At 38.3% G+C, this 23,314-nt stretch overlaps 2 protein-coding genes across 4 annotated transcripts in view; both read right to left on the minus strand.

Moving 5' to 3' along the window:
- The window catches only part of MAP2K4 (mitogen-activated protein kinase kinase 4), a 125,316-nt gene that overhangs the window by 18,800 nt on the left and 83,202 nt on the right, over window positions 1–23,314 (minus strand). For all 3 annotated transcript variants that reach the window (XM_034942363.3, XM_034942364.3, XM_055101124.2), the window contains 4 exons: window positions 19,727–19,846; window positions 17,268–17,319; window positions 14,305–14,432; window positions 2,293–2,370 (listed from right to left, as the gene is read on the minus strand). In XM_034942363.3, coding sequence (XP_034798254.1) covers window positions 2,293–2,370; window positions 14,305–14,432; window positions 17,268–17,319; window positions 19,727–19,846 — 378 coding nt within the window. The remainder of the gene's footprint in view (window positions 1–2,292; window positions 2,371–14,304; window positions 14,433–17,267; window positions 17,320–19,726; window positions 19,847–23,314) is intronic.
- LOC103786033 (dynein light chain Tctex-type 1-like) lies at window positions 2,378–14,292 on the minus strand. Its single transcript, XM_063598737.1, is given in 1 exon segment — window positions 2,378–14,292. A coding segment is annotated over 1 exon segment (405 nt). The 5' UTR covers window positions 12,119–14,292; the 3' UTR covers window positions 2,378–11,713.

A 23,314-nucleotide genomic window follows, 5' to 3' on the forward strand; every position in this document is an offset into this window, starting at 1 on the left:
GGGGCACCTCTGCCTGGCTGCCCCTACTGGGAAGTGAGGAGCCCCTCTGCCCAGCCAGCCGCCCCGTCCGGGAAGGAGGTGGGGGGGGTCAGCCCCCCGCCCGGCCAGCCACCCCGTCCGGGAGGGAGGTGGGGGGGGTCAGCCCCCCGCCTGGCCAGCCGCCCCATCCGGGAGGGAGGTGGGGGTCAGCCCCCCGCCCGGCCAGTCGCCCCGTCCGGGAGGGAGGTGGGGGGGTCAGCCCCCCGCCAGGCCAGCCGCCCCGACCGGGAGGGAGGTGGGGGGGTCAGCCCCCCGCCCGGCCAGCTGCCCCATCCGGGAGGTGAGGGGCGCCTCTGCCCGGCCGCCCCTACTGGGAAGTGAGGAGCCCCTCTGCCCGGCCAGCCACCCCATCCGGGAAGGAGGTGGGGGGGGTCAGCCCCCCGCCCGGCCAGCCGCCCCATCCGGGAGGGAGGTGGGGGGGTCAGCCCCCCGCCCGGCCAGCCGCCCCATCCGGGAGGGAGGTGGGGGGGTCAGCCCCCCGCCTGGCCCGCCGCCCTGTCCGGGAGGGAGGTGGGGGGGTCAGCCCCCCGCCCGGCCGGCCGCCCCGTCCGGGAGGTGAGGGGCGCCTCTGCCCGGCCGCCCCTACTGGGAAGTGAGGAGCCCCGCTGCCCGGCCAGCCGCCCCGTCCGGGAGGGAGGTGGGGGCGTCAGCCCCCCGCCAGGCCAACCGCCCCGACCGGGAGGGAGGTGGGGGGGTCAGCCCCCCACCCGGCCAGCCGCCCCGTCCGGGAGGTGAGGGGCGCCTCTGCCCGGCCGCCCCTACTGGGAAGTGAGGAGCCCCTCTGCCCGGCCAGCCGCCCCGTCCGGGAGGGAGGTGGGGGGGTCAGCCCCCCTGCCCGGCCAGCCGCCCCATCCGGGAGGTGAGGGGCGCCTCTGCCCGGTCACCCCTACTGGGAAGTGAGGAGCCCCTCTGCCCGGCCAGCCGCCCGGTCCGGGAAGGAGGTGGGGGGGTCAGCCCCCCGCCCGGCCAGCCGCCCCATCTGGGAGGGAGGTGGGGGGGTCAGCCCCCCACCTGGCCAGCCGCCCTGTCCGGGAGGGAGGTGGGGGGGGTCAGCCCCCCGCCCGGCCAGCCGCCCCGTCCGGGAGGTGAGGGGCACCTCTGCCCGGCCGCCCCTACTGGGAAGTGAGGAGCCCCTCTGCCTGGCCAGCCGCCCCGTCTGGGAGGGAGGTGGGGGGGTCAGCCCCCCGCCCAGCCAGCCGCCCGGTCCGGAAGATGAGGGGCGCCTCTGCCCGGCCGCCCCTACTGGGAAGTGAGGAGCCCCTCTGCCCGGCCACCGCCCCGTCTGGGAGGTGTACCCGGCAGCTCATTGGGAATGGGCCATGATGACAATGGCGGTTTTGTGGAATAGAAGCGGGGGAAAGGCGGGGAAGGGATTGAGAGATCGGATGGTTGCCATGTCTGTGTAGAGGGAGGTAGACACGGGAGACTTTTCATTTTGTTCTGTACTAGGAAAAATTCTTCTGCCTTGTGATCCTGTTGATCGGTGACCTTACCCCCAACTCTGTGCTCTCTGAAACATGTGCTGTGTCCACTCAGGGTTAAATGGATTAAGGGTGGTGCAAGTTGTGCTTTGTTAAACAGATGCTTGAAGGCAGCATGCTCGTTAAGAGTCATCACCACTCCCTAATCTCAAGTACCCAGGGACACAAACACTTGGGAAAGCCGCAGGGTCCTCTGCATAGGAAAACCAGAGACCTTTGTTCACTTGTTTATCTGCTGACCCTCCCTCCACTATTGTCCTATGACCCTGCCAAATCCCCCTCTGTGAGAAACACCCAAGAATGATCAATAAAATAAATAAATTTAAAATAAAAATAAAAATAAAAATTAAAAAAAAAAATACGTATACTTAATATACACACTATATACAGTATTACTGGACATACTACACCTTGCCTGAGATGGGAGAAGCCTATGTGCCTTCATCAATGAATTGACTGCAGGTAAGCTGGCTTGTCCTGTTCCCATTCTTAGTGCAGTTGCAGATAATAGTTGACTCCTATTATCTGTGGCCAAGAGATCCAGTTAAAACATTAAAGGGCTCTAGACACTTCACATAACTTCAAGGGAAATAATCAAGTCTGATTTGATTTTTAAAGTAAATAAATACATACTTTTTTTTTCAGCAACTTAAAACCATACTGTCTGTGATTATAGTTCTTAACGAACGGGGAAGTCTGATTAAGTTTTCTTTCACTTCTAAATTTCTTATTGTTACGCTACTGTGGCAAGGTTGAATCAGCATAAACATACCAATGTGATCCCCAAACTCCAGACATCAGAGCGGACATCATATCCTTGTCGTGATGCGCTTGGGTCTATTCTTTCAGGCTGGAACATAAAGACAAGTGTAAGTTATTAATTGCCTTACACTCAAGGAATAGGCAAATGGAAGCAACAGCTGGGTAGACAGCCAAAATGCCAGTATATTCCTAGAGGAATCCATGTCTAGCGTCAGAATGGAAGTAATAGGAAGTCATCATTATCATAAAAACAAACAACAAAAAACTTAATGGCTACTTCCATAAAGAGAACACTAAGCAATTCATTTAACTATTCCCCTCAAAGACTCAAAAGCATTTACAAAGCTGAAGCTGAGGGAAGAGGGAGACAAAGGAAGAAAACTGGAAAACATAAAGAATTACAAGGTCACCAGGTGCAGTGGCACACGCCTGTAATCCAGCACTTTGGGAGGCCGAAGCGGGTGGATCATGAGGTCAGCAGATCAAGACCATCCTGGCTAACACGGTGAAACCCCATCTCTACTAAAAATACAAAAAAGTAGCTGGGCCTGGTGGCAGGTGCCTGTAGTCCCAGCTACTCAGGAGGCTGAGGCAGGAGAATGGCGTGAACCCGGGAGGCAGAGCTTGCAGTGAGCCCAGATCATGCCACTGCACTCCAGCCTGGACAACAGAGCGAGGCTCCATCTCAAAAAAAAAAAAAAAATTAAAAAATAAAAAGGTTTTAAAAAAAGAATTAGGTCAAATTTGTGGCAACGAGTGACAAAGAAGACTGTCTTCGATTTTTAAAAGACTTTGTTCGGTGGATGAGGCCATACCACAATATATTTGAGACACAAAAGCAAAACAAGAGCTAAATATATCACAATTATTCCACCCATACTTCACAATAACGCTAAATTTATCACTACACATATGTGTAAAGATATTTGTCTGTTAGTCATTTGTAGCCAAATTAAAGCACTGCCAAGACAGTAATATATTATCCTATGTACTGCAGAAATCATTTTTAGTAATTTCTGTGAAAGAACATCTTTACATTTCCTTGAAATTAGGGACCATCTAAATGATGTGTCAGGAAAAGGGAAGAGAGAGAGAGGGTCCTGTTGGCACAGAGTTGACAATGGATCCTTCGCTAAGTCTGAGAGTAACTGCTGTTGAAAGAAATGCCCGGAGAAGCATAATAGTTGACTGTATTACATTCTCTGCCTGTGAGCATCAACTAAAGACATCTGTATATTGCTTTGAGCATGAGTACTGTGCTGCATAAAATTCACTGTAAGCTATTTACTTTGTTTTTTTTTGTTGTAAATGTAAGTATTTGCCTGATAAGGTACACATTAAAATCCCAGATATTCAACCAAGAGAAAAAATACTCCATCCAACATCATCAAGATCAACATTTTCCCCAAACTAGCATGGAACATTGATTAATCCTGACCACATTCTGGGGCATAAAACACACCTTGTTTTAAAAGATGGAAAGCATGCAAAGCATGTTCTCAGATCACAAAATAAATAAATTAGAAATCAGTAACAGGAAGATATCTGCAAAGTCCTCAAATATCTGAAGATTTAACAACACACCTCTAAATGACAAATGGATCAAAAAAGTCTCAGGAAATAGTTAAAAAATTGAACTAAATGAAAATGAAATTACAACTTCCCAAAATTTGTGGGATACAGAAGTAGTGCTCAGAAGAAAATTTAGTGTAAAATGCATACATTAGAAGAGAAGACATCTCAAATCAAACCTACTTTATAGCTTAAAGAATTAGAAAAAAAAAAAGAACAAATGAAATCCAAAGCAAGCAGGAGGAAGAACGTAAGAAAAAGTAAAGTGAAGACAAGTAAAACAGGAATAGAAAAACAATAGAGAAAAGTCAAGAAAACCAACAGTACTTTGAAAAGATCAATAAAATGGACACACCTTTGGCTAGACTGACCCACAGAAAAAGAAAAGATACAAATTACTAAAATCAGAATGAAAGAGGGGCCATTACTACTGTTCTTACAGAAATAGATGAAATAGAAATATTTTCTGAAAATGAAAACCTACCAAAAAGAATATCAAAGTGTGAATAACCTTTAAACTATGTTACTTAATGAATGTTATTAAAAACCTGCCCAGAAAGAAAAGTCCACACCCAGATGGGCTCACTGGTGAACTCTTTTCAAATATGTGAGAAATAACACTGGCCTTACACAAATTTTTTTTTCAAAAAAGTGAGAGATGGTACGCTTCCCAACTCATTTCATGAGGCCAGCATAACGATTTCTGAAAACCTGACAAAGTCATTACAAGACAATTAATAGCCCTTGTACAGAAAGACACAAAAATAACAAAATATGAGCAAACCTAATCCAGCAACATACAAAGAGGTAATGTATCATGACCAAGTAGAGTTTATCTCAAGAATACAATACTAACTTAATACTTGAAAATCAATGCAATGCACCATTATTTATAGAAAGGAAGAAAATAATGTGATCATCTCAATAAATGTAGAATTAGCAACTGACAAAATGTAAAACCCACTAATAACAACAGAAATAACAACACACTAAGAGAAGAAAACATCTTCATTTCCATAAAGGGCATCTAAAATAACCAAGAGTTAACATTATACTTACTGGTGAAATATAGAACACTTTCTTTTTAATTAATATTGGGCATAAGGCAAATATGCCTACTATTATTATTACTATTCAGGATTCTACTGGAGGACCCAGCCAGTATAGAAAGGCAAGGGGGAAAACAAGCATTACCTTTATTCACAGACACAGAAAATTCCTACTGAAACTAACAGTAAAACTAAACTAGCAAGGTCACAAGATCCAATGTTAACACATGCAAAGCAGCTGTATTTCTATATAATAATAGCAAGATATTGGAAAATATTTTTAATTCCACTCCCAATAACAGTATTCTAAGACAAAAAGAAATCCGAGACAGGTCTCAATCAATTTAGAAGTTTATCTTGCCACGGTTAAGGACATGCCTGAAAGGGAAGTTTGTGCCTTTCTCCAAATATGATTTTGAGGGCTTCAATAATTAAAGGGGAAAAGCAGGCAGCAGGGGGACGAGGGAGGGTGTGGTCACATTACTGAATCTGTATGTTGCAAGAGAAAAGGAGCAAGTACGGAAGAGTCGATTATGTATTCCTCTCATCCTCAGTAAGTTAGCACTTAAATAAGATAAGGTGAACGGAATAGCTACCTGTGGAGATATTTAAAACTTTATCTGTAGCTATCTGCTTAAGAACAAAAGGAAAGGCAGTTTTTTATTTACATCACTCAGCTTTCAGCTGAATTTTTTGTCTTGGCATAGTAAATTGGGGTCCCAAGTTTTTATTTTCCTTTCACAGTATCGAAAAAACATGAACTCCTTAGAAATAAATTTAAAAGGTCTTCAAAAGCTGCACACTGAAAACTACAAAACATTGCTGAGAGATGGCAAGAAGACCTCAATGAATAAAGAAACATACCAGTTTCTATTCTGCAACTGTTTTAACTGCTTAAAAAAAAGGAATGTCTGTAAACATTACAAATAGTAACCATTATGTGCTTTGCAATGTTATGCAATAAAAAGCACTCCTCATACATGAAGTATGCATGTCTAAAAATAGTTGTAGTCTGAATCTAATCATGAGGGAACAATCAGATATTATAAGAATGCGAGACTTTCTGAAAACACTTCCAAAACTGCCAATGTCACAGAAAACAAAAAGAATGATCAAGCCCTGTATATATTAAAATAATGTAACAAATAAAAGCAATGTGGAATCCTTTTTTTTTTTTTTTTTGAGACGGAGTCTCGCTCTGTCACCCAGGCTGGAGTGCAGTGGCGCGATCTCGGCTCACTGCAAGCTCCGCCTCCCGGGTTCCCGCCATTCTCCTGCCTCAGCCTCCTGAGTAGCTGGTATGGAATCTTAATGTGACCCTGGATTGACAGCTAAAAGATAGTTTTTTTGACATATGGGAAATCTGAGTATGAACTATGTATTAGATAATACAGATTGAGTATTCCTCATCCAAAATCCTCATCCAAAAAGCTTGGAACCTGAGTGTTTCGATTTCGGATTTTTTCAAATTTTGGAATATTTGCATATACATAATAATATATCTTGGGGATGGGACCCAAGTCTAAACGTGAAATTTATTTATGTTTCATATACAACTATATACATAGCCTGAAGGTAATTTTATATTATATTTTAAATAAATTTGTGCATGAAACAAAGTTTGTGTACACTGAAGCACCAAAAAGCAAAAGTGTCACTATCTCAGCCACCCAGGTAGACAATCTGTGGTTGCTGGGCATCACCATCATTCCGGACTCGGAATTTACATGCTATTAATAGGCAATCATTGTCTTACACTTGTTCACACAAATACTTAACAGTAAAAAATATGACGTATCAATACAGTGAAAAACAATGAGTTCTGGGGAACTAAGCAGCACAGTAGCATCGCCAGAATACCTGCATCAACTGTTAAACAGCAGCTACAACAAACAGCTACAAGCTTTCAACCTCCAACTACGATGCTGTGTTTTGATTAAAAGGCTATTGTACACTGTATTTTATTTTTTTAGGTGAGAAGAAACATCAGAAGCATTTGAGGGGCCAGAAGTGGGTCCTCTAGTAATGAGGAGGCATTCTGCTAGATGGCTTTGTAAAATGTTTCCTCCCTAGTCAACTGCCTCATTAACAATGGTTTTTGTCTTAGGAGTCTCTCTTCAGTTTTATAAACTGACATGGTTTCTTGTTGTGTTATGAATGCATACTGCTCTAATCCTTTAATGAGTCCATTACACATTTTCATCAAGAGCATTTTTTCTTTTTTATGAGGGGGGGGAATGAGGGAGCTTGTTTCCATTTTCTTTAAAATTTTTTTTAGTTTTTTTCCTTTTTATTTATATATATGTTTTTTGAGACAGAATCTTGCTCTGTTGCCCAGGCTGAAGTGTAGTGGCACAACCTCAGCTCACTGCAACTTCTGCCTCCTGGGTTCAAGCAATTCTCATGCCTCAGCCTCCTGACTAGCTGGGATTACAGGCATGTGCCAATGTGCCTGGCTAATTTTTGTATTTTTAGTAGTGATGGGGTTTCACATGTTGGCCAGGCTGGTCTTGAATTCCTGGCTTCAAGTGATCCGCCTACCTTGGCCTCCCAAAGTGCTGGGATTACAGGCATGTGCCACCGCGCCCGGCCTAATTTTTATTTTTTTTAAACTTTTACTTTAGGCCCAGGATTACACATGCAGGTTTGTTATATAGGTAAACTCATGCCACAGAGGTCTGTTGTACAGACCATTTGGTCACCCAGTTACTAAGCCTAGTACCCAATAGTTATTTTTTCTGATCCTCTCCCACCTCCCACACTCAAGTAGGCCCCAGTGTCTGTTTTGTTGCTCTTTGTGCCCATGTGTTCTCATCATTTAGCTCCCACTTATGAGAACATGTGGTATTTGATTTTCTGTTCCTGCATTAGTTTGCTAAGTAAGTATCCTTAGATATTAATGGATGGCCTACAGCTCCATCCATGTTCCCACAAAGGACATGCTCTCATTCTTTTTTATGGCTGTAGAGTATTCCACAGTGTATATGTACCACATTTTCTTTATCCAGTCTTCCACTGATGGGCATTTAGGTTGATTACATGTCTTTGCTATTGTGAATACTGCTGCAATGAACATATGTGTGTATGTGTCTTTATGACAGAATGACTTCTATTCCTTTTGGTATATACCCATTTCCAGTAATGGAACTGCTGGGTTGAATGACAATTCTGTTTTTAGCTTTTTGAGGAATCACCACACTGCTTTCCACAATGGTTGAATTAATTTACATTTCCACCAACAGTATATAAGTATTCCCTTTTCTCCATAACCTCACCAGCATCTGTTGTTTTGACTTTTTTTAACAGCCATTCTAACTGGTGTGAGATGTATCTCATTGTGGTTTTGATTTGCATTTCTCCAATAATCAGTGACATTGTGTTTTTCATATGCTTGTTGGATGCATGCATGTCTTCTTTTGAAAAGTGTCTGTTCACGTCCTTACCCACTTTTTAATGAGGTTGTTTTCTTTCTTATAAATTTAAGTTCCTTATAGATGCTGAATATTAGAACTTTGTGAGACTCATAGTTATTTGTAAATATTTTCTCCCATTCTGCAGATTGTCCATTTACTCTGTTGATAGTTTCTTTTGATATGCAGAATGTGCACTTGTCTATGGGCATTTCTTCCTCGTTGTTAACATCATCCTCATTATCACTAAGTATCACGTTTACCTTGATTCAGAACCACTTCAGCTATTTCATCATTAGTCAATAAATGAAAAACTAAAGCTTCATTAATTTGATAATAAAAACTTCAATATCCCCTTCTTTCCGTTTACTGACAGACTCTAAAGATGTATTTTTTGCATATAAAAGGAGGTCAGATATCATTTTTTTCTCACTTTAACATATGGAATCCATCCAAGTCACTACCTTGTTCATCATCATCATCACTGAATAGTCACAGGCCAGAGGTTATGCCAAGCAGGCATGACTGTGTCTTAGTCACTGTTGGCCAAGTGCTGGCAACAGCATGTATGACATCCTTCATACTAAACGCCTTCTGAAAACCTTCCACACCCACACCTCTGTTCACTGCTGCTAGCATGATGTTCAAGAAAGTGTTTTTATATTTACCCTTCACTGATCTAAGGATATCCTGGTCACATGGCTGAATTAATGAAGTCACATTTGGGTGAAAGTACATGGCATAAACATTATTTTTTATGAGAATTTCGGTTGCAGCATAAGCAGAACAGTTGTCAATGGATAACAAAATCTTTCACTCTTCTTTCAGTCCAGCTTCCCTGCAATAAGCACAAGGCACTGGTACAAAATGTTTATGAAACCAATCAGAAAAGGTATCCCGAGTGATCCAGGCCTTTTGATTAGTATAATAATGGACTGGTAAGACATTCACTTCTTGAAAACAGGAAGGATGCAAGCTTTTGCCTCCTATAGATTTATACCTACACGGGCCTACTGCATTAATACATCCCGTCACAGTTTTTCTGCCCTTGGCATCCTTAAATCTTGCAGGGGCTGTCTCATCAGCTGTAGTGTCTTTCTGGGGCAATCATGCCAAAACAGTGATGTTTCATCAGCATTATACCTGTTCTGATGTTGAATTTTCATCATCAATAACCCTGGCGAATTCATCAATGAATTTCTCCACTGCTTCATGATCAGCAGATGCTTTATCACCATAAATCTTTAAAAAGTTAATGCTATGTTTTTTCTTAAATTTCTATAACCAGTCTGTTGAATCTTCACAGTTCCCTTCAATTTTCAGTTCTTCATGATAGATGTTCATTTCATGATGAGCATACCATCAAATGGCATGTGTTCACTGTGAGTCTGACAGATCCACTCTTTTAATACATTACCAAGATCTTCATTTTTAGCTATTATGTGGTGTTTTTCTATTTTTCAGTAACTTTTGTTCATCACTTTCAGCACAGAACTTCAGCAGTTTCTCCTTCTGTTTCTTCAGGTCATATATGGTGCTCATACGAACACCACACTTTTCTGTAAGACATTTCACATTTACACCATTGTCCAGTTTCTCCAACAGCTTGACTTTCTGTGCTATAAACATAAACACTTCCCCTTTATCCCCTTTAACAAACTGCTGTCTCTCTAGGGGTATCTGCAGGCCTCTTTGACATTTTCAACATTAACTTTAAGCTACTGAGCAAAAAATGAGCAAAAAAAACAAAAAAAAATACAGTGAGTAATGCAGGTAGGTCTTGGCCCCATGTGAGGTATAGTGTGGAACCTGTCATTAGCACATCTTGCCTGCATACATGCCATTTTATTACCCTCTGTAGGCATGCTTATGTGGGGAAAATCTGGGCATGTGTGGAAAAGATATATTGCAGCTAAAGGGGGCCACAAGGGTCTTTTTTTTTTACCTTGGGAACACTGAATCAACAAGATGTGGTGCACCTGCATTTTGAATGTGACCCATCGCATAAGGTCAGGTGAATTTTCCACTTGGGTCATACTAGTGTCGGTAACGTTTCATATTTGGGAGCATTTCGGGTTTTGCATTTTTGGAATGGGGATGCTCAAAGATGACATTCTTGTTTTTTTTTTTAGGTGTGGTAATGATATCGTGGTTATGTAGAAGAATGGTCTTTTTCTTGGGAGATATGCACTGAAGTGTTTAGAATAAAATGCATGATATCTGCAACTAACTTTCAGGTGGTTTGGCACATCCATACCCACATACAGAAATTGTCTCGTGCTGCAAAACAACATTTTGGTCAACGACAGACCACATATACAAAGGTTGTCCCATAAGGTTATAATGGAGCTGAAAAATTCCTATCTCCTAATGACACCATAGCCCTCATAACATAGAGTGACACATTACTCGCGCTCGTGGTGATGCTGTTTTAAACAAACCTATTGCACTGCCAGTCATTTAAAAGTATAGCACATACAATTATGTACAGTACACTATACTTGATGTCCTTCTACTTATTTAAAAAAAAGTTATCAACAGCTTCTGGCAGGTCTTTCAGGAGGTATTACAAAGAAGGCATTGATATCATAGGAGATGACAGCTCCCTGCGTGTTAATGCCCCTGAGGATCTTCCAGTGGGGCAAGATGTGGATGTAGAAGACAATGATTGATCCCGCCCATGTATAGGCCTAGAATGATGTCTTAGTTTTTAACAAAAAAGCTTAAAAAGAATAAATAAGTAAACAGAATAGCCTTACGGAATAAAGATATAAAGAAAGAAAATATTTTTGTACGGCTGTACAGTGTGTTTGTGTTTTAAGCTAAGTGTTAATACAAAAAAGTAAAAAAAAATTTTTTTAATTAAAAAGTGTATAAAGTAAAAAAGTTACAGTACACTCAGGTTAATTTATTACTGAAGAAAAAATTTTTTATAAATGCCATGTAGCCTAAGTGTACAGTGTTTATAAAGTCTACAGTAGCATCCTAGGCCTGCAAATTCACTTACCACTCACTCACTGACTCATCCAGAACAACTTCTAGTCCTGTAAGCTCCATTCATGATTAGTGCCTTATACCAGTGAACCATTCTTTATTTTTTATACCATATTTTTTTAGATTTGAATAATTTATTCTAACAAAAGTATAAAGTATGGAAAATTAGTGTATTTGAATCATTTCAGACAGTATAGCAAGTTTCACGCTAGCAGATTTCAGATTTTAGCACCTTTGAAAAGAAATATTCAGAGTTACAAGTGGCAATGCAGGCTGCAGGCAACCTACAGGGATACTCATCTGACTTCAGTGCACAGTTCATGTAACAGTGCGGTCATTTGGTTTTTTTCTCTACATTTTGAGAGTGCCACAAAACAGACTTAAAAAGAACGAGAAAAGCGTTCACTCAATTCATAGCTGGTGTTAGAAGATGAACTACCGGAGGAAGGTCACAGGCTGGACTAGGAGGTCCAATACACAGTCCAAAGGTGCCGACGATACAGTACATGGTTTTATTCTCCCATCGCACAGTGCAGCTCCTGTCAGCAGAGCTGTCCCAGAAGCAGGAACTTGCCATGTGTAATCCAGCTCCATTCTTTTGCATAATTACACAGGTCACAATGTATTTAAGTGGTTTTCCCAGCTTGGTGAGTTGGCTTGAAGTTTGTTCTACTACATTTGTGTTCCACTGGTTCACTTTGCTGTGTTGATAAGCGTTAACCACCAATTGTGCTTTCTATAGCCTCTTTTACAATTTGCTCACTTCATCAACAACAAAAGCAGTCTCCTCCGCAGCCTGGTAGTCTTCCATCTTTCCTCCGGCCCGTCGCCTCTACCTCCTTTATACCATATTTTGACCGTACCTTTTCTATATTTGGACACACAAATAGTTGCTGTTGTGATATAATTACCTACAGTATTTAGTACAGTAACATGCTGTATAGGCTTGTAGTCTAGAAGCAACAGACTGTACCATATAGCCTATGTGTGTAGTAGGCTATACCATCTAGGTTTGTGTAAGTACACTTATGATTTTGCACAACAAAATTGCCTAACAACACACTTCTCAGAACATATTCCCACGGTTAAGCAACATAAGACTGTGTACCTACATGAGGGTATGGAGTTGGGAAAATGTTTACAAGAAATCAGTTTACGGGAAAATTTATGTGTAAACTCTACATTTTATTTACTTTTTTATGTTGCACAATCTAATGAGTAATCCTAAGTCCTGTAGACTAAAGACAACTATAAATCTCAAATAAAATGATATACCTCCAATAGGTTTTGTGAATATTTGAAGAAAAGTCAAACCACCTGAAGGCTTTTAAAATTAACATTGATTGAGTTCTTGTCTATCTATAACAGGCTTTGAAAGATGAGAATGGACAGAAGAATTTCATTTGGTCCAGTAAAGATTAGAGGCCAAGAGTTTATCAGCCTTTGTGTTCCACAGATGAAGGTCAGCAAGAAAACAGAAGTCTTACATCTCCTGGGCCTGCAAAGCATATTTCTGCACAAGAATGACGAAAGTCTGTTTTAAAGAAAGTCTGAGTCTTTCTTAGAAAGCTGAATTCAAAATATTCTACTTTATCTGGGCTGCAATTGCATTTTCAAAGCCTGCTTCAATCAAATATAATTCTTAGTCAGTGTCACACAACAAAAACATTTAGTCACTGTTAGTATCGAGACAAGCCCTAAAACTGTAGATGACAATTTCAGTTCATTCTCGGGGTATCCTTAATAAATATGTAAATCACATTTCCCAAATACTCCATGTCTAATTTTTTTTATTTCTTGCCTTTGAAACTATTGTGCCATTTATCCCTAGTTATCACGATAAACAAATGATCTTCCAAACTGAGTCAAGAAATCTGCCCAGCCAGTCAACATCCACAAAACCAAAAGTTTAAAAGGTCTTACCACACAGGTTAGGTGTACACACACACACACACACACACACACACACACACCGCTTTTACATGTTCATCTGAAGAAAAAGTGATATGGGAAGATATAACAAAACCAAAAGAGGATTGAAAAATGCAGTAAGTTGAATTTGTAGTAGCACTAAGCCTATCCATTCATAAATAATCTAGAACACCTATAATATCTAGCCTGTGACTCTTTTTTATTATTTATAGCACTAGGTTTGAAAACATATATATCAAGGAGGAAACCAAGAAAGAACAATTTTATTCAATTCTAAGCTTATCTTTAGTTTAAAAGAGTCTACAAAGATGGAAAGAAACGCTGCTGGCAGGAAGGCCTCAAGAAACAACCACAAAACCTTATGTGTCACATTTAGTAGTGTGCTGGTCCCCAAAGAACCATGGCAACATTGAAGAAAGACATTAACACCTAGGGAAATGTCTGAAATACAGACACTACATTTTCATTCAAATACAGATCAAAATCCAGGCTGTAGGAACACTGTATGCAAATATACTGGGGTAAGATGAGTGTGATATCTATGGATGGATAGTGTACATCTGTCTCTTTGCAGGAAAAGAGGCTCCAGGTTGCAAAATACTGAAGGCCTCTACCTTTGCATTTGTTGGTGTGCTTCATCTACCCCTAAAAAAAAGGACTAACAATATTCAAAATATGCAGCTTCAGACTCTGTAATACATAGTGAATTCTGCTAATGAACTCAAGGCTTCCCATTTGTCCCACTAAGGGATGGTGGGAACTTTCTGAGAAGTTACCATCTGTTTAATGAGTTGAGTTCAATATAATGAAAAAACAATAATCAGAGAAGACCACAACTGCTAAATACCAAGTAAGAGAAATAAAGCAAGACAATGAAAACAGGAGCTGACTGGGATAATTTAGCAAAGTTTCATGGAGAGGCTAGGACCTGAGCTTGGGCCTTAGGGTAAGGGAAATATTCTAGCAGTTTCGTGGTAAAACCGTATGACTAATGGCCAGCACAAAAGAGCACAGGCTCTCTGTGCAATGACTATCAAAGCAAGAAGGCCTGGACTTAACACTTACTGCCATGTATGGCCTACAGCCAGCATCTCTTGTCTTGGCAATAGAGTCCACAAGCTGTCCACTGATGCCGAAGTCACAGAGCTTAATATTTCCACTTCTGTCCAGAAGAATATTGGAAGGTTTGATATCTGCAAGACATAGATATCATTCAGTATACAATTAGCTTCTTCCTAAGTTACATAAGGCTTCACTTTAAGCAAAAATATTGAAAAACCTTAGACAACGTAAGTGGTCAAGTCCTTAAATTCAGATATATAAGAAGTAAAACATCTTCATTTATCACATACAATAATTATTCATGTTTTAAACATGTAGCTTTAATAACTATAATTGTGTAAATGTAACAGCAAAAGTCATTTCACAAACAATCTGTAAGATATAGATGGGGATTGATTTTTCTCTTAACATCTTCATATTTATAAAACACAGAAAAAACAATGGTTTTCTTCTATTGAAAATGAGAAAGGAAAACAATTTCCTGAATGCCAGTGCTTAAAAACTGAATATCAAAAAAAATTTTCACAAGAAATTTAGGCATTAAATTGTTTTCAAGAGGCTTACAAATTCATTTACTTAGTCCAGATTCATTGCATAACAGTCAAAATATAAGGAATGTCAAATCCCTTTCTCATTGACAATCAAGTCACTACCAGTATGTGCCAACTAATTCTCTATCCATAGCTCAGTCCTTTTATCCATGTCCTTGTCACTATCCTGGCTCAATGAATAAAAAATAAGGTTTTAAAATATAGGATGCAGAAAACATCTAAATGTAACTCAGAAGGTGATCCACAAAAAAATTCAGTAAAGATCTCTTACCATGACTGAAACAGCTGCGGGCCTATCAAACATCCATTCCTAACCATCCATGCTTGCTTTTTTTTTTTTTTTTTTTTTTTGAGACAAGAGTCTCACTCTTTTTTACCCAGGCTGGAATGCAGTGGCGCAATCCCCACTCACTGCAACCTCCGCCTCCCAAGTTCAATCGATTCTTCTGCTTCAGCTTCCCAAGTAGCTGGGATTACAGGCATGCGCCACCACACCTGGCTAATTTTTGTATTTTTAGTAGAGATGGGGTTTCACCATGTTGGCTAGGCTGGTCTCGAACTTCTGACCTCAAGTGATCCAGCTGCCTTGGTCTCCAAAGTGCTGGGATTACAGGTGTCAGCCACCACACCCAGCCCCATCCATACTTCCTAACAGAACCTGTGTTTTATTGAAGTATCTCTTCTCATCAACATCCACACCTCGAAAACCTGGCTGTTGGCTGGTATAAGTTTTATAAGGGTAGTCTCATGCTTCTTGATAGTAGCTGGTTTAAGGGCATGAGGCACTTCTGGTGAATGAGCCAAGAAAAGGTATTAGAGACGTGGGAAAAGTTTCCATACTCCCTACAGAGCTGCACAGCACGAGAGCACCTCTTCTTCACGAGGCAGCCATATATAGACATGATAGCGGGAACTGCTCTAGTTGTTACTACCCTGAGGACAGAGTTAACACATGAAGGAGGACAGAAGGAAGAGGAGCAACTTGACCCCTAGTCATATTGTGCTTTGAGCCACCCCATCTTTGGACTAATTATGACAGATAATGAATTTCCCTGAAGTTTAAAGAGAGTTATCAGGATTTTCTATTACTTGTAATCAAAAGCACTGACTCCAACAAAAAAGCTAACTGATCCTAACTGATAAAAGACGGCTATAAACTCATCACTTTATTTAGTAAGAGAACAATGAAAGTTACTTCTGAAGTTTTTTTATTTTATTCAGCTACTCCCCAGGCAGTACCTTGGTGCTTTACTGTGATCAGTAAATATTCCTAAGGTAACTATCAAATGCCTCAAAGGTGCTACTCTCATAATTATAGAACACAGCTAACAAAGAAGGGAAAAAAAAAAAAAATCAAGACAAGAACAAGAAGAAATACAAGAGAAACAAAGAATTTTGTTTAGGGACCTAACTCTACATAATTTTAGGCCAAAAGAAAAAATGATATTATTTCTAACAAGCATTAAGCCAAACAAAATTAAATAAAATTTACTGATGTTCAAGGTTCACTAATTTCAGTGGCCTAGTGTCAACCACAAACAAAAGAACTTAAATAAATGGCCCAATTACTAATTTCTTTAACCACTAGAAATTGTCTCCCAGAATTAGAAATTTTTCACTTCTCTTCATTTTGACTCTTTACTTTCCTTCCTATTTACTGTCAGGCTAAATCACACACTGCCACTTACTGTCTTAGGTTTTTCCATTACAAATTTGCTGAGGGGTAGTGATTCGGTGTGTTTCCTCAAAGCCAGCACCTCATTACCCTGAGTCTAGCACAGTAATAAGTAAAGCAAGCACTTCATCTATTTGCTGGATTAAATTCAGGATTCCCACAGGGTTACTACTTTTCTAGGTCTGGCCTTCAATTACATCAAATGCTTCATTTGAATATGTACCTAATAAAGGCAAGATCACTGTTTACACAAATACAACATGCTTTACAGAAATTTCAACTTATAATACTAATTAAAAGATTTCTCTCAATTTAGAAACATCCTCTAATGTGAAGAAGAAACAACAGACAGGGATAGCATGCCTTTAAAATGCTTGAGGGTACTATCCCTCAGATTCTTCTTTGAATGTCCACAGGACCACCTCGATGCCTTATTTGTATGCAGAAAAACATTATCTATCAGGCAAATGAATAATTATTTTTCAACTAATAATAATAACAACGTGCAGCAAAATCTATTTCAGTTTCTAAGTCCAACATACTAAGATAGACTGAAATTTATTGAATCCCAAAGAAAAAAATAGCAGTAATAGAGTTTTAAAGTACATAAAGCATTTTTTGCTAAAAATACAAATATTTTAGGAAAGTTTATACAGTGACACTGTAATTTTCAATAACCGTTTCACCAATTAGGAGAAAAAACTTAATTTCTATTACAAAAAATACCAATCCATACCCACCTCTGTGAATAATTTTCAAGTTTTCTTTTAAGTGGTTTAGTGCTTTCACAGTCTAGGGAGAAAAAGGAGAGATGGGATAAACAACTTGTTTCTTTTTATTCAAACAGCACAACAGTTTATCACAAGTAATATCCCGTGTAGTCCTCTGCATACATTTTAAGCTTAATATTTCAATATTTTGTCATTTCTTGTTAACCAAAGATACTGAATAATTTTAGATCTAAAAGCTTAGTTGCCTTTATATGCTGTTCCCTGATAGCTCAAACAAAAAATCCAGTAACTTAGACTTATAATTTGTTTAATAATTCATTTAAAATTTTATCTTTTTTTCTAACTCCAACCTAAAATTTCCTTTTTTTTTTTCCCCCTTTTTATTTTGAGACTGGGTCTCGCTCCCACCACAGCCTGCCAAGTAGCTGGGACTACAGATGCATGCCTGGCTAACTTTTTACATCTTTAGTATGGACAGGGTTCTCACTATGTTGCCCAAGCTGATCTCAAATTCCTGGGCTCAAGCGATCCTTCTGCCTCGGCCTCTCAAACTGCTGGGATTACAGGCATGAACCATTGTGCCTGGCCTCTAAAATGTTCAAAAATAAAAACAGGACAACAATGATCACTGAGTTGGTTCCATTTCAACTAAGAGTAATAACTTGCAGCAAAATCGATATCAATTTCTAAGTCCAGTAGTAAATAAAAAGTTTTCTAAACTCTCAGTTCCTCATCATCATCCACGCTCACTGGATGCTAAGCCTTCAAGGTGATTTTTGAAGAGCTAGTGTAAACTCTGTTCACCACTGTGGGAATTTATCCTGTTGCCTGGTCACTGATCATGATCAGAAAATTACACATTTCTTCAGGAAGGGAAGGAAGAGAGACACAACCTCAAACTAAAAGAGAACTAAACAACAGGCCAACTATTTGCTGTAAGGTGACGTCTTTGCTGACGTCAAGCTGCTAGGTACAAGAAATGTAGAACACATAAATTTGTTGTGAATAGCTATGCTTGTTTGCTGGTTTATTAATTAGCAAGAAGAGACTAAACACAAAGTATTTTACATGTGTGCTTAATATATATAAAGTGATCACCAAGTCTTGACTTAGGCAAATATGGAATAAATCATTTTTTACAGTATATATTCTTTATATTGCAATATATGATAAAATAATTTTTCTGTTTTCTAATTTTATGGTCACCCTGTTATACAGCGGTTAAGAGCAGGGTTCTGGGATCAGGCTGCCTGGATTTAGATTATTTACCACTTACACACTTCAAAGCACATTAATTATTTAATCTGTCTATGCTTCAGATTTATCATTCATAAAAATGAGGTAACACTATTTACCACAGAGAGTTACTATGAAGATTTAATGTCACAAATAGTTTGATGCAAATAAGCATTTAATAACCATTAGCTATTATCATTTTTCTATTATAATTATTATGAATGGTAAGTTTCAAGACAACACGGGTTTAATATATTAGAGAGAGATGGCTAAACTAATCATTGTAAAATTTCATATACCCCGCTAAATAATAAGTTTCTAGTCTAAGTTAGCTTCTTTTTATACAATTATTTTTATAAAATTTAAAAATAAAATTATTTCATAAAATCTTTTTATGAAATTATTTGAAAGAGTATATATCTTGGTGAACTACATTGGAGGGGGAGTATGCAGGTAAGGAAGAGCTAGGAAATTACATGCAACCAAAGTATCTATTTTACAATTTCCTGTATGATTTAGTTTATATATCAACTAACCTAGAACATGCCATTAGCTCAGATTCTCAGGAGTTTCTAAGAATCTTATGAATTTTGCTCTATAAAAAGTAAATTATCTTTTTCCTTTAGGAAAAAAAATTTACAAAAGATTCAGAGCAAGAAACAAAGTGATCAATTCACTTTCAAAACTATAAACACATATGTAAAAAAGTACCTATTTTCTTTTTTGGTACTCTGGTAAAAGTGAGTTAACCAAATTTAGTAGTAACACTGGCCCCTGAAACTGCTAGTCAAAATTTTAAATAGTTTAGACTGAATAACCAAATCTTAAATCACAGTAAACATACTTTGTCCAAGGGCTTCAATTATGGGGCTTCAAGGAGACTGCTGTGATTCTGATTAATTTCGGGATAACTGTGGTAATATAACCTATTTAAAAATAGTTAAAGCAACAGGAAAAAATGAACAGAAAATTGCTTTTCCTAGCTTTATTTACAGAACAGTCTGTTATGACTCATTGAGATTCAAAGGGAAAGAACATTGGCAGTATTTATCGAGACCATTATGACCTATTGTGTTAACTACCCCACAGAAGTGACTTTGTCTCTGGTTATTAACTATGAATTATTTTCAGGAAGGTACTGTGAGTGACACTCAGATATGTGCATTCAAAACTCCAGCAGCATCTCTATATAACTATATACACAATGAATAATTTAAAGACCAGGTACTTACTGCTAAAGTGATTTTGCCTAAAATTTCTTCTGGAATAACATCATCTAATACACTATATACATATTTGTAAAACTTATCAAACGAGGTAGACATGAGTTCCATACAGATCCAACAGTCACCCTATAAAATAACAAATATCTGTTATTCTTATACATCTTAAATATCACCTTGCCTTTACTTAAAATGGAAATACAATAGAAAGGTGCAATCTTATTCTTGCTTATTTCAAATGTCAAACTAGTAATAATTTTTGTTTTCTTGTTAAAGCCTTCAACAGAATATTCTACTCAGGTTTAAACATAAACAATGTAGTTAAAGCCAATTTTCCCCACTCTTTAATTGTATGGACAGGGACAGGCTTACACAGAAAACTTCTGTACTTTCATTAAAATTTCAAATTTTGCCAAAATAGGAAATGTGTAGAAAACCATTCTTACTAACAATGAAAATAGATGACAGTAATCTTAAGAGACTACATAAACTTCTTAAATTAGCCAAAAAAAAAAAAAAAAAAAAGGAAAAAGACAAAAATACATAAAGTAAATCCCATGCCTCAAGACCCCGTACAAATGCCACCTTCTCAGTGAGGCCTACTTTAACTGATACAAAGCGCAAGTCATCCCATCAGGCACTCCCTTATCCTGCTCTGTTCTGTAAAGCCTTCATCATCCTCTAATATAAAGTGTAATTTACTTATTTATTATGTTTGTCTCATATATTCCCTACTAGAATGTAACCTCTGCCAGAACAAAGACTCAATAAATACTTGTTAAATGACTGGATGCTGGCTATAATTAAACTGAATCATTCAAACATTTCTTGCATTATAGATTGTTTTAAACCAATTTGAAAGCAATTTGACAATAAAACAAATAAATGTGTTGATACCATTTTATAGAATCATCCTATGACTGGGAATGTAACTTAAATGTTCCATAAATTACAAAAAGAAAAAACAAAACAAAACTAGAAACCGATGAACTATCTCACAAAAGGGAATACAACAACATTAAAGAGATTATCTAAAATCAATTTTTTTGAAAATGAATACAGTTCATGAGAGAGATGTATGAGTCATGAAAAAATAAAAAATAAAAGTAGATACCATGATTATAACTGTAAAAGTACAGGATACACAGATGAACAAGAACTACAAAGTACCTTACAAAAATGAAAATACTATCAAAATGATTTTAAAAAAATTATGCAGTTCTGTATGTTGTTACTTATTTATAAATACAGCTGTATCATCAAAGATTTTCTACCCATTAATCTCCTATCCTTCGATTATATAATAATTATATAATCAATCCTATCCTTGGATTATATAGGAGATTAATGCCTGTTAAAAGTAAAATTACTTGCCCAGAACAATACACTACCCATGAATAGAATCCACTGTCCCTAATGTGTTTCTTCTATCAACGTTTGCAATGCACTCTTACAAAAGGACCACTTTCTAGAACATTCACACAGATACATGGCTATACATAATGTTTTTGTAAAGCATATCTGACGTAGTAAATTTTACTTATTATTTCTGCATTTAAATCTTTCTTCTCTCTGTAAATCTCTTTTTCTTTAGAGTGATCTATGAGAATGGCTATCATGAAAGATCGAGTAACACCCTCCACCCAAAACAGACACAGCTTTATTTTAGAGACACTATCTAAATAGGTTTACTAAAAAATCTTATTAGAGACATACAGCACATTTACTTCATCCACTTATAAAAACAGTAGAAAGAAACAACCTCAATAATATAGCAAAGTGGGAAAAAAAAATGACATTAGGAGTCTGAAAAGCCTGACATTATCCAAGCTCTCCTACTTTCCACTTATATAAGCTTGGGCCTCCTCGCATCCTCAGCTATGAAATGAGACTGCCCCACCATCCTCAGTGGACTGTGATAAAGGGCAAATGAGTTAACATATGCAAAGCACAAACTAAAGTGCCTGGCAGGTGCTAAAAACTATAGTTACCAAATGGAAGGGAGAAGGAAGGGAAATGTGGGCAAACAAAAGAGAAAGATGGACATGGGAGTGGGAGAATAAAGGTAACAAGTAAACCGAGAACTGAAGATGAGAAGGGGGGACAGAAAAGAGCAATGAGATAGAGAGGTCTTTGTAATTTTTAAGGAACATAACCTAATGTAACCTTCTTATCTCTCTGACAGTTCCTTTTGGTCATACAAACAACACAATGGCAATGAGCTGCATTTAAAAAATGAAATGCTCTGAGCTGCCTGAAAAAGGTAGTGACAGCAGCATGACTGTCATGCTCAAGCAGAAAACAGGATGACCACAGGTCTGAAATGCAGAAGTGAATAAATGTGGGTTTATTGGGGGAAAAAAAGCTGGAGAATGATGAACAACTCAACTACTAAGGTAACATAAGGAAGGGTTCCTAAAGATCCGTATATAACCAATAACATATACCAATAACTAATTCGAAAATAAAAAGATATCATTCTCAATCAAAATATAAACTAAGTCACCAGGAAATGTATCTAATAAAAATAGGCAGAACCTTTATGAAAACAAATATAAAATGTTACTAAAGGACATAACAATAACCTGAACAAATGGAGTAGCAGACCATGATTACAAATGTGAAGATTCAAGATGAGAAGCACGTCAAATTCTCCCAAATTAATCTAAGAATTCAGTTAAATTCTAATCAAAATTTTCAAGGACCTGAACAAGCTGACCCTAAAGCTTATATTAAAGTAGAGCCAAGAATAACTAAGATAATTTTAAAGAAGAGATACTGACCTACTACACAAAGACTTTTTATGAAGCAATCACAAATAAAAGATAAATACACCAAAGAAACAGATGCAAAAGTTCATGCACAGACAGAAATCTGATATATGACAGAAGTTAACAAAGCAGATCATAGCAAAAGAATGCATTATTCAATGAATGCTGCTGGGACAACTGGCCATCCATATAGAAAAACATTAAATTCTGACATTAAATCATTCACAAATATATATACAAAAACTCCCAAATGGATTTTGCAAAAAGCAAAAGTTTAAAACTTTTTTTCTAAGAGTTCTCCATGACTTTTATATAGGAAAAAAAATTTTCCCAAGAACACACATAAAAACAACAAATCACAAAGGATAAGACCTGTTAAATTTAACCCCATAATAATGAATACTTGTGTATAAACAAGGACAACATACCAAAAGTTTAAAAATAAGAGACAAAAACATCTATTTGGATGTAAAGAAACAAAAGATCAGTATCCTGAATAATAAAGAGTTATGCTAAACTAATTAGGGAAAGACCAAACTCAGTAGAATTATATCAAAGGCAATTTTTTTTTAAAAAAAGCCTAAATACATGTAAAAAATTCTGTATCTCACCAATCAAGGAAATGCAATTTTAAAAGTGAGATACCATTTCAAACTGCCAAAAATTAAACGTTTATTATCAAATGTTAGTACACACCAGGTAAAAGGAGATCTGTGACAGTAAATGCTGATGGCATACTAAATAACCATTCCCCCTTTCCTCTGTACAATGTATGTGGCTAAAATCTACATTTCCCAGTCTTTAAAAGTAAAGAAAGGCAGCCAAA

This window comes from Pan paniscus, chromosome 19 (genome assembly GCF_029289425.2).
Source record: "Pan paniscus chromosome 19, NHGRI_mPanPan1-v2.0_pri, whole genome shotgun sequence".
NCBI classification, from domain to species: Eukaryota; Metazoa; Chordata; class Mammalia; order Primates; family Hominidae; genus Pan; species Pan paniscus.